Consider the following 12,613-nt stretch of genomic DNA (forward strand, 5'->3'; position numbering starts at 1 on the left):
GGTTTGATAGGTTGTGTTTTCATTTTCGTTCAGTTCAAGATATTTTCTGATTTTCTTTATGAATTCTTCTTCAGCCCATTTTTTTTTTTTAAGAATATGTTGTTTAATTTCATGTATTTATGAAATGTTCAGTTCTTCCTCTGCCCTTTCTTATAGGACTCTTTTCCCACTTAAGGTGACTTTCACTCTGTGGTTATTTTAGTTTAATTATGGCCCCTTCATGTCCTCTTCTATCGTCTACATAACTCTAATGAGTTTCTGTTTTTATCTGCCAAGGTTTAAGTCAAACTTTTCATATACCTCTGCTATATTTTGTGAGTCTTTTTCTACTTACAACTAATGTGACATTTATACATTTATCTTTTCTGTTTCTGGATGTATTGGTCTGCTTGTTGATCTGCATAGATTTTTGTAGCATGTATGGAAAGATTTAGACTTAGCCTGCTGTAATTTTGCTCAGGCTACTCCGAAATCCACATTTGTTTCCCTTTTAATCTAGGCTAGCCAATAATTTTTTAAAAAATCACCCTGTAAGTTTTAGACCATAGTCCTCTTTTTAAATGGAAGTCTTAGGTTTTCAAATTTTAAATTTCCCTTTCTTGAAAAGAGGCTTATGTAGAATGAGAATATTAATATAGTGCTTTTATAAAAGGATTTTAAGCTGAGAAAAAACATTTATAAACAAACATATAGTCTCTGTCATATCTTAACAGAAATTGAGAAGAAATCACTTTTTGAAAATTCTTTTTGCTTTAGGATATGTAGAACTCCAATGTTGCTATATATTTTATAGTAGTTATCATTTATTTCCAGTTCTTGTCCTCAAACAAACTTTCCTAAAGAAATGTCCCCCTTTTTAGACCTCACAACAAATATACCTCTCAAAATTAAAAATTTTTTATATCATTGAGAGATATAAATTGAATATTCTAACTGGGGAATTTGTAATTATTAGTACCTGATTTCTCATCTATTTTATTTGTTTTCTAGCTAATTCAAGGTGGTTCTTGGTGGTCTGGAACAATCATTTTGAAATATCTGTCATCTAAAGTCTTGGGCGTTTCTGACCACGTGAGTATTTTCTGTTTAACAAATAAAAGTTTCAATAGGTATATAGCTGGATAATAACTTTGAAATTATTTATTCTGATATATTTATTTACAGAGGTTAAATGCCTCCTTCCAGGTCCCCATTCTAGGTATTGGCAGAACCAACGAAATAGTAAATGCTGACCTAGTCTTCTAGGAAAAAAAAATTTGTTAAGTACTAATTTGTTTATACAACCCATTAAAAATACAAATAATTTTTTAAATAAATTATTCATTGATTATTCAATAAATTATTCATTGGTTGCAGATGTTAGCCTATGAGTAACCCGTATTCAGCTTTGAAATATAAAACTCCTGAAATTTCAATGTATTTTAGTTTTAGTTATTTATAATTGTAGACTAAAGATATTATGATATTTAAAATACTTTCTTGTTATATGAAAAAGGATTGTTAAAAGTTTCCTAGGGAACCGATATGACACAGTGGTTGAATACTGGCTTTCCACATATGAGGTCCTGCGTTCAATGCCTGGCTCTGGTACTTCAAAAGAAAAAAAAAAGTTTTCTAACTTTTCATCTTCTAGAAAATATATGTAGACCACTTATCTCTCAGGTGTTATATTTCTGTTTCTTTTAAGGATGCCTTAAACAATGTCCCTCTTCCAGTCAAAACTTGGAATAGGTTCAGAAATAGAAAACAAAACATGAAATTACTAACTTTTGGTGATTATCACATTGAGTTTGGATGTAAGAATACTTGAGTGTGTCAGACAATAATATACTATGAAATTTACCTATGTAATTCTATCCAGTTTTAGATCCCCTTTCTAATGATATAATTATTTCAACTTTAGCAGGGTATTTATAGTCCATATTCTCTAAAAGACCTATGCTATCACTATCCAATAAAATTAAGCTTACACACATGTTCATGTTTAATATAATTTCAAATGTAAGCATTTATTTGCCATTTGTGCTGGATTTGCATGATGATGTACTAAGTTTATTTGTTGCTGTTGTTCCCTGGTTTGTCTTGGCACAGTCCCTTTTTTCATTTTATTGTTCTTTTCATTCTGTGGAGTATATGTATTTTATGATAAACTATATGTACGTCTTCTGAGTTTATATATTAATGACCTCTGCTTTTGATTCTTGTCTCCTTCCATATTGTCAGTCAGCTCTTTACAAATCTTAAAATACACACACACATACACACACAGCCTTGACACTCTAACTTCCTCTAGATGTGACAACTATGAGAAAGTCTTGAAATTATAGTGGTTTGGTTAATTATTCTTAGTCACCTGGACTACTCTAAGTTAAAAAAATAAAGTCAACTCTAAATTGTCTTTTATACTGGTAGATAAGGAGAACCATGAGTAAATGAAAACCACTAATCTTCAAACTTGGTATAAAATGATTTCTGGTCCTGTAAAATAATTTAGATTAAGGTTTTACATTTAAAAAGTTTTCCTTTTACTGGATTTCTGAGAATTTAGTGAAAAAACAATTGTCTCACCAACAGCAGGTAGTAATCAATAGAAAGCATAGATTCTGCAAGTTTAGTTTGGTTGGTGGTGGTGATTTTTAAGGCCTTTGAGATTTAAGTGAGTCAAAATAATATGTAAAATTGTTGTGATTTTTATGCAGTATAGCATAATGGCTTGAATATTTGTCTTCAAAATTTCAGAAAGCACCAAAATTTTTAATAATTATATGAAACTTTGTGAAAATGCCTGTGCATAGAAAGTGGGTTCATAATTTATAATGCATGGTGAAATGGGCTAAATGAAATTGTTTTAACTTGATAAATGATCTGATTATTAAATCTTCTGATAAACTACATTGTAGTTCCCCAGCAAATGTTGATTTTAGCTCACTAATTATATTATCATCTTCCCTGCTTTTTTGTTTCTGACTTCTTTCTACTATTCATTTCTCTTAACTTTATATTTGTTTTTCATTTATCTTTACAGTTCAACACACAGCATATTTGGGTCACTGTAATTTTTTTGTTGTTTTATTTGAGGGTCCTTCATGTATCTTGTATTTATTTGCTATGTAGACTTTATTACTATTACTTCAAAATCAGTTATTACTAACTATAATTATTTATATAATTTAATCTACTTTATTTTATTCCAGATTCGCCTGAGTGACCTAATAACTGGCAGAATCTTAGGGTATACAGATTTTGATACTTTGATGTACACCTGTGCTCCTGAATTTGACTTCATGGAAAAAGCAGTATGAATGTTTTTCTATTTTTCCTTTCTCCATATGTGTGATGATTTTTTAATGCTTAAGTTTTCCTTTTAATCTGAAACTCAAAATATTTTACTCAGTAACACCCAACCTAATTATTCTGTCATTTTTTTGCTATAACTTTTGCTAGTTGTATGGCTTTCTTACCTGGTAATTTTCTCATCTGTAAAATCGATAAATAATAGCCCCCTATTGAAAGAGGTATTGATGACAATTAAATGAGATAATACATATAGAGTGCTTAACATACTGTATGTATGTAAATTATTATTGTTACTTTTCAATTTTAATAATATAAGCCAGTTTTGAGTATGGGACCACTCAGGAATAGAAAAACAAATTCTTGTTTTCATTTCTGTTTTTAAGAAATTCAGTTGTATTACATTTAATGCCTCCAATATTACAGCTCTTTCTAAGGTGTTGCCCAGAAAGGTGTAGTTTTAATGAATATATAAATTCATTTTCTGTAATGGATATACATGGTATTATCCTTAAAGAATAATTCACATTATTAAGTTTTTCTCTTTGTAGGATCATGGAACACATGAGCAGAAGGGACCTTAGAGACCATGTTGTATAAGTCTTTCATTTACAAACAAAGAAAACAAAAATGATTTGCCAAAAGTAGACAGTGGAGTTAAGATTAGAACTTGGCTACTGACTTCCATCCACTGCTCTGAAAAGGTTGTCACTGGTTCAGCCCTGGTTTAATAATTATGAATTCTGAATTATTGGTAACTATAATAATGCCATTTTTCATATTTTATCTCTTATCCATCTAACTAGTCATTTATTCACTTGAAAACTATTAGTGATCACCAGTCATCTGTGAGGTAGTTTCTATAGGGCTACAAAGAGGAATATGACCCACTTCCTTCCCTTAAGAATTTATACTTTAATTATATGGTAAGCCACTCCCTATCACAATAAAATCTCATCAGAGTTATTTTGCTGATGTTATTTCTATAGTTATTCATACTTATAGTAATTATTGAGGCTAGCTTTCTTCCTGGTTAATTCCAATTAAACATGGAACATGGAACACAGGAAATAATAATGTAGGGTCCAGGGAGTTAAAACCAGAAGAGAAAAAATTAATAGATAGATCTAATTCTAGGTTTCATAGTATTGTTTTTATCATTAAATTCTTTTATAATTTTATGTAAGCCTTTATAATTTTATGATTCTTGTATTAGAACTTAGAGGTGATAAATTTATATTCTGCTAATTACAAAGACATTTTTACCTTTAAGAAATTGCATTGTGGCACTCAGTTTAACATAGCTATTTTACTCATTTAAAGTACAATTGAATGGGAAATGGCTGTGGCTCAAGCAGTTGAGCTCCTGTTTACCATATGGAGGATCTGGGTTCGATCCCTGGGACCTCCTGGTAAAAAAAGGAAAAAAGACATCTCAGATCTTTGCAGTGTGGAGAGGCACACTAAAAAGAAGCAACTAGATAGGAAAAAAAGTAAAATTAAATTAAATGAATAACTATTTGGATAATTTGCTGTATTTCAGACTCCAGTGAGATACATAAAGACATTATTGCTTCCAGTTGTTATGGTGATTACTTATACAATCTTTAAAAAGGTATTTTAAAAAATTTTATCACTTGTTTTCAGGTTTAAGATAATGATTACAATAGAGTAATGCTAATAGCTCAGAATTCCATCTCATTTTTAAAATAAACCCTTCTCCTCTTTATTCTTTCTATAGTATTATATGGGTTTTTAAAAAACAACATTAGAAAAAGGATTTTTATTCTTTCAAAAGATTTTTATCAAATACCTGTTATATGCCAAGTACTACACTCACAATGTAAGTTCACTAGGGCAAACAAAGTGGTCAGATGACCACTCCTGTCTTAGAATGTACAGCCTCGTAGAGGGACAAACATTAAGGAAAAAATCACATGACCGACTAAAGAATTAAAGTTGTTATATGTGCAATGAAAAAATAGTACAAGGATAACTTTGCTGTCTTTCAAATGTAAAGGATGTTCAAAAAATACTGGTTCATTTAGAGTAGACCTGTGCAGGATCTTTGATTTTCCTGGATAGCATTGAACCTTAAAACTCCTATAATTGAAAATGTTTAGTTAAAAATACTCTCCAATTGGCACTTGCTTATATATGCAACTGGAATCTCAGTTATGTCACTTGATGCATAAAATTTAAGATATTAACATTGAATTTATATAACAGCTTTTATGGAATTTAAAACACTTTAGCAAAGTCCAAATTCAACTATATATCTTTTTAATATCTTTGAATTATAAAGCATATCCTTTGGAGTACAACATTTTAATTTACCTTTACATTTTTAAAAATTTTACTGTTTGAGTTGCATATGATTACTGCTAAAGCGTCTTTGGCCAAATTTAACTTCCACATTCTCCTTTCCACTCCTCCCTCTCTTATACTCCATACCATCATCTGGTACACTTAGATGAGTGCTCTTGAGCCTTCTGTAACAGAAACTTTAGGCTGAGGTAGAAATCAGGGAAGCAGATATTCCCATAGTTAATTTTAGAATAATCAGGGATTTTGAGCTAAGTGGGAGTACATTTTGAGTACAGTTTGTAGATGGATAGATGGTAATAGGTAGGTAGGTAGGTAGAAAGATAGATAGAGAGATAAAGAGATAGAACAGATAGATGTTCCTATTTTGCTTGGGAGACTAAGATAAAATAGTCTCTGAAAGTACATGGAGGAAGCTGCCTTCTTTATGGAAACCAACCCCTCCCACCCCTGTTTGGTAAAAATATAAACTTGCAACACTAGTAAGGAATTAGCCACATATAAAGCTTACAATTTTAGAGCCAAAATGGATTTATTTTATAGAAGAGGGAGTAATCCCTTAAAGAAGTTATCTATGGCAGAACTGGGACTAGACTGTTTCAAGTGCCTGCAAGAACTCACTTTAACATTAAAAACATACTTCTTTCTAGTTCAGTGTGTTTTATACTAATGAATCAGAGCATTTTAAAATGTTGTGTAATTCCTTAGAAAAATTTCACTGATTTGATTCTATTCACAGACCTTTTGTGATGTTTTATGTGTCGTATCTTCGAACACTTATGTAAGGTAATTATATTATAGTTATTTTTAAAGCACACTATACTCAATTATTAAATAACTTAATGTAATATTAATTTTTCAAATGACTGTACATTAACCTCCAGTATAATGATCAGGAAAAGAGATGTGAACCAAACCTAGATGTTTTCTGAAAAATATATATTATTTTTATGGATTTTGTTTATGTATGTGAACCTTTTAGGAAATATTTGTGTCTTTGAATTGATTTAATGTGTAAATTGATTCAGGTTAATTTTAACATATGACTAGATTTAAAGTCAGCAAACAGAAGCAAGGAAGGATTTATTTTGGCCATGCTGGTTTTGTTTTTTTGGTATTTTTACTTTTAGAAAAAGCATCCTTATTTTTCTGAGTATTCATGAAATAGTTTTTTCTATATTAATTGTTAAAACCATTTGTTGTGTCACATTTTTTGTGGTTTTTGTAAAGTCACTAGCACAAAGGCCTAAACAGATGCCAGCATAACTCAATATCACATTGCTACAGGAAATGAGAAGTAAATTGTGAAAGAAATTTCTTTCTGATGGAAATCTTATATAAATTTACATTTAATATTTATAGATATGTCTCTTGGTTTGCCAAAGGGCTGTCGATGCAAAGTACCAGAAATCTGTTGGCTTTTAAAAAGGGTATTTACTTGGGGTAAAAGCTTACAGTTCTATGGCCATGAAAAGTCCAATCCAAGGTATGATCAGATTTCCTTTCTCACCAAAATCAGCTGCTGTTGATCTTGGTGTGGGGCCACATGGTGAAGCAAGATGGCCACTGTTCTCTGCTCAGGTTTCAGCCTTCCCCTCCAAGCTCACCCTTTCCTCTTGAGCTCCATGTGTCCAGCCTCTTGTGACTCCGTGCTTAAGCGATTCTGTAGAACTCTGTCCCAGCATAGGGCTTGTCTTTTAGGGCTTCTGTCCTTGCAGCTCAGCTGTGGGCAAAACTGGAGTCATTTCTCTCACTTGGTAGATCCCTTTTTCTTCTGTCTGTCTGAGTGAGTCCATTTATATCAATCCCAGCAAGGGACCAGGCACTCAACTTCAGTAACCCACCATGCAAAGCCCTAAGGCAGTCTTAACAGTAATCTAATCAAAGTCCCCTCAACTGAATTTATTACAGTCTAAGGGTTATCATACCCAGAGGAGTAGATTAGTTTGCAAATATAATCTTTATCTTTTTGGGATTTATAAAATAATCTCAAATTTCTATGTCATTTTATTTTATTTAATAACCTTTATTTATTAGAACACTTAGATTTCCAGAAAAATTATGAAGATATGACAGAGAGTTTCTGTGAACCCTGCACCCCAGGCTTGTAATTTTAATAGATAGTATTGTATTATTGCCAGAAGAGCGAGTAAGTTTTAAATGGAGCATTTGTTTGAGCCTTAGACCCACTCTGCTTTGTTCTGGTCATATGGAGCCCAGGGGAATGCATCCTGACACTCGGAAGAAGTGTGTTCAGAGCACTGAAAACCATTCACATAAGGAATGCGTGGAGGACTTGGGTTATTTAATTGGTTAATAGAAGGCTGAGGTACACTGCAGCTGTCATCAAATATTTGAGAGGCTGTAATGTGGAAGAGGACAGACTTTAGGGCCAGTGGGTGGAAGAAACTTACCTCAAAAGAAAGACTTTCTTAATGATAACAAACCTGAAAGTGATAGCCTTGTGTGTATATCTGGACAAAAGGGTGCTTTAAACCCCCAAAATGATGCATGTTTACAGTAATATGTTCAGACAAAACAGCATGTAAAAGAGAGAAATTTCCCCTCAAGAGAAGTATGTAAAATGGAGGGGAAGTTCCCCTCCCTTGGATCTCCTCAGAGATACTGATTGTGAACAGCTTTGCATGTATCATCCTAGAAAACTCATATATAAATGCAATTTTTTGCATGTAAAATGTTTGTAATTAGAAATATGGGTTTACAGAAAAATCCTGCATAAAATACAAGGTTTCCCTGTTATTAACACCTTACACTGGTGCGGTACATTTGTTACAACTGATGCAAGTACATTTTAGTAATTTGTACTGTTACCTATGGCTTAATTTAGGGCTCACTATGTTGTACCATTTCATGGACTGTGGACTTTTAAAAAAATTTATTCTAGTAAATATATAACCTAACATTTCCCCTCCTAATATTAAAATATATAATTCTAGTGCTGTTAATTATGTTCATAATGTTGTGCTACCATCACCATAATGTTGTGCTACCATAATGTTGTGAATCCATTACCAAAACTTTCCTATTGTCCCAAAGAGAAACTCTGTACATGTGAAGCCATGACTTCCTATTCCTCATCCCCTCCCTGTCCTATGGTAACCTATATTCTAGATTCTGACTCTATGAGTTTGCTTATTCTAATTATTTCATATCAGTGAGATCATACAATATTTGTCCCTTTATGCCTGGCTTCTATCACTCAGCATGATGTCTTCAAAAGTTCATCCATTTGTCAGATGTATCAGGACTTCATTCCTTTTTATGTCTGTATAATATACTGTTATATGTATATACCACATTTTATTTATCCATTCATCAGTTAATGGACACTTGGATTGCTTCCATCTTTAGTGGCAATTTTTAATATTGCTACTATGAACATTGGTGAGAAACTATCTGTTTGAGTCTTTGCTTTCAATTATTTTGGTTAGTGGGATTAGTGGGTCATATGGTAATTCTATAGTTAACTTTCTAAGCAACTGCCAAATTGTCTTCCACAGCAACTGCACAATTTTACATTCCTACCAGCAACAAATGAGTGCCCCTATTTCTCCACATCCTCTCTAACACTTGTAATTTTCCATTTTTTAACTAGGAGCCATTCTAGTGGGCATGGAATCGTATTTCATTGTGGTTTTGAGTTGCATTTCCCTGATGGCTAATGATGCTGAGCATCTTTCATGTGCTTTCTGGCCATTTGTATATCTTCTTTGGAGAGATGTCTATTCAAGTCTTTAACCCATTTTTTAATTGGGATGTCTTTTTGTTATTAAAGAATTTCTTTATGTATTCTGGATACTAAACCCTTATCAGATATGTAGTTTCCAAATATTTTCTCCCATTGTGTAAGTTGCCATTTTACTTTCATGATAAAGTTCTTTGATGCACCAAAGTTTTAAACTTTGATAAGGTCCCATTTATCTCTTTTTTCTTTCTTTAGTTGCTTGTGCTCTGGGTATAAAGTCTAAGAAATCATTGCCTATTACAAGGTCCTGAAGATGCTCCTGTATGTTGTCTTCTAGGAATTTGATTGTTCCACCTCTTATATTTTGGTCTTTGATCCATTTTGGGATTGATTTTTGTTTATGATGTGAGAGAGGGGCCCCTCTTCATTCTTCTGCAAATGGAGATCCAGTTTTCCCAGCACCATTTATTGAAAGGATTCTTCTTTCCCAGCTGAGTGATCTTTGACCCCTTGTCAAAAATCAGTTCTTAGTTCAACTCCATTGGTTTATGTGTCTGTCCTTGGGCCTGTATATATTATTTTGATTACTGTGGCTTTGGAATAAGTTTTAAGATTGGGAAATGTAAGTCCTCTAACTTACTTCTGTTTCAAGTTGACTTTGGCCTTTTGGAGTCCCTTTCATTTATAAGATGATGATTAGTTTTCATATTTCTGCCAGGAAGGTTGTTGTCAAACACAATCTTTCAAATAAAAATTGAAATCAGAGTATTCTTGTTTTTCTGAAATGTGCTATTTTTATTTAATAGTGTGTCTCAGACATCTGTATAGATTTTCCTTATACTTTGTAGTAGACTTGACATTCCATTATTTATCATCAAGATTGGCCACCATGTATTTAATCATTTTTGTATCATTGATATTCAGATTACAGTTAACTTTTGTCATAACAACCAGTACACTGTGTAATGAGCATCCTTGCACATATATCTTTGGACACCTGTAGTTTATAGCATAGAATACTTGAAATGGGACTCCTGATCATCAGCTATAAATATTTTACAAGTTGATACATACTGAAAGATTTCAGTGATAGGACTGCTAATTTCCCTGCATCCCCATGGACACCTGTTATCAAACTTTTAAATATTTTCCATTTGACTGGTAAAAGAAAGTACCTCATTATATTTTATAATTCTTTTCCTATCAGTACAGTCTCGCATCTATTTTTATGTCTTTTGGCTATTGATATTTCTTCTTGGCCTTTAAAAATAGATTTGTAGGTGTCTTTGTATATTATAGACATTATTCTTTCGTCTATTATGTTTGGGACATAGTTTCTTCCAGGATGTCAATTCATAGTTTAAATTTATTTGTGATCTTTGCTTTATAGAATTTCAAGTTCCCTATATACTCACATCAGTCAACTTTCTGCTTTTTGAGTTAATTTTTTTGCTTAGAAACACTTCACCACATCAAAGTTATTAAAATATTTCCTGTTTTCTTTAAGAATTTTTCATTTTAAATATAGATCATTAATCAATCTTGAATTAACTTTCTAGTATGGAGAGGTATAGGAGTATATCTTTTCCCCCCAAATTACATATTATTCCAACACAGTATTGTACAATTTATCTTTTATCCCAGTCACTTGAAATGTCAACTTTTATCACATACTAATAAATTCTCATATGTATTTAAGACTATTCTTAGATTCTCTTATATTGATTTGTCTCTGAGCCAGAACCACACTATTTCAATTCACTCACTATTATTATTTGCACATATTTTTATATTTACTTTTCCATGTAAATTTTAGAATAAATGTGTTTGGAATCCTTCCATGCCCCTGGCCCCTGCCATAGTTACTTTATTGGAATTGTTTCAGATTAATTCAAAGGGTATTAATCTTTGTAACATTATTCCATTCAGGAATATGGTTTATCTCTGTTTATTCACTGTGGGGAAGTCACTGAAACCTGTGCCCCGGTTCCATCATCTATAAAATGGGGAAAATATCTACCTTACAGAGTTGCTGTATGTATTAAAAGAGTCCATATATGTAACATATAGAAAAACGTTGACAGAACAAACACTCTAGTGTTAGCTATTATTGTTATTGTTTTTATAATTATTATACTTTAGTAGAGTTTTATAGTTTTTCTCCATGAATTTTAGATTTTTTTCTTGTGAACTTTATAAGTTTTTCCCTTTTTTATTTTTGCTATTGAGCATGGTAAATTTTTACATTATGTTTGCTAATTTGTCATTACAAGTTTACAGGAAAACTATTGATTTTTATACATCAATTTTGTGTCTATTTTTACCACACTTACCAAACTTTCTTTTTGATTCTCAGTTAGTTTTTTGGACTTTCTAGGCAGGTAATCATATAATCTGCAACAATTTTCAATATTTATTGAAAATTTTTTTCTTCTCTTATTTTATTGACTAGGAATTCCAGAGCAAAACTGAATAATGGCAGTGATAATATGTTTTCTGCTTTGCTCTTGTTTTATTTCTGACTCTAAGAAGAATGTCTTTAGTGATTCATTGTTCTGTTGGCTACTGATATTTAATAAATAGCCTTATTTAGATAAGGAAGTTTCATTCTAGCCTATATAAATAAAAATAATTTTAAATTAAAAACGAATATTGAAAGTGTGTGGTGTATGAATTGTATTTCAGTATCTCAAGCTATAAAATGGATATTGAATTTTAGAAAATGGCTTTAAAATATTTTGGTGATCATTATATATATTTTTTCATTTACTTTATCGATAACTACATACTAATAGGTTTCTTAATGTTGAACTGTTCCAGTACATCTAGAATGAAACCTACATGGTCCTGGTACATTATTGTTTTAATAATATGCTGTACTTTATTTGCTCATATTTTATTCAGGATTTTTGTGTATCTATTTATAAGTGGGATTGGTATAGAGGTTTTGTGGGCTTTCCCTACTTGGTTTTATAATCAAAGTTATAGTTGTACGATAGAATTACTTGCTTTCTGTCTTTCTCTGTTCTCTGAAGATAGTTTAATTAATATGAAGATTATCTGTTCCTTGCAGATTTGACAGAACGCACCCATAAAAATATCTCAGCCTTTTTCTTTTTTTTTAAGGATGGAAGATCAGTTTACTGACTGGTTTTTCCACCTCTTGTATGGCGATTTATATGAGCATTCTTCTTGTATCATGTTTGGTAAATTATACTTTTATAGAAAAGGAGCTATTTCATATAGATCCATAAATAGTACAAAGACTACTCTTAAAACATTTTCATC

At 31.7% G+C, this 12,613-nt stretch overlaps 1 protein-coding gene across 1 annotated transcript in view; it reads left to right on the plus strand.

Annotated features, from left to right (window-relative positions):
* Positions 1-12,613, plus strand: part of DPY19L2 (dpy-19 like 2) — a 132,317-nt gene that overhangs the window by 95,940 nt on the left and 23,764 nt on the right. The window contains exons 13-16 of the mRNA XM_058296781.1: positions 991-1,071; positions 3,195-3,296; positions 4,838-4,909; positions 6,359-6,405. Of these exons, the coding sequence (XP_058152764.1) occupies positions 991-1,071; positions 3,195-3,296; positions 4,838-4,909; positions 6,359-6,405 (302 nt within the window). The remainder of the gene's footprint in view (positions 1-990; positions 1,072-3,194; positions 3,297-4,837; positions 4,910-6,358; positions 6,406-12,613) is intronic.

This window comes from Dasypus novemcinctus, chromosome 5, assembly GCF_030445035.2.
Source record: "Dasypus novemcinctus isolate mDasNov1 chromosome 5, mDasNov1.1.hap2, whole genome shotgun sequence".
Classification (NCBI taxonomy): Eukaryota; Metazoa; Chordata; class Mammalia; order Cingulata; family Dasypodidae; genus Dasypus; species Dasypus novemcinctus.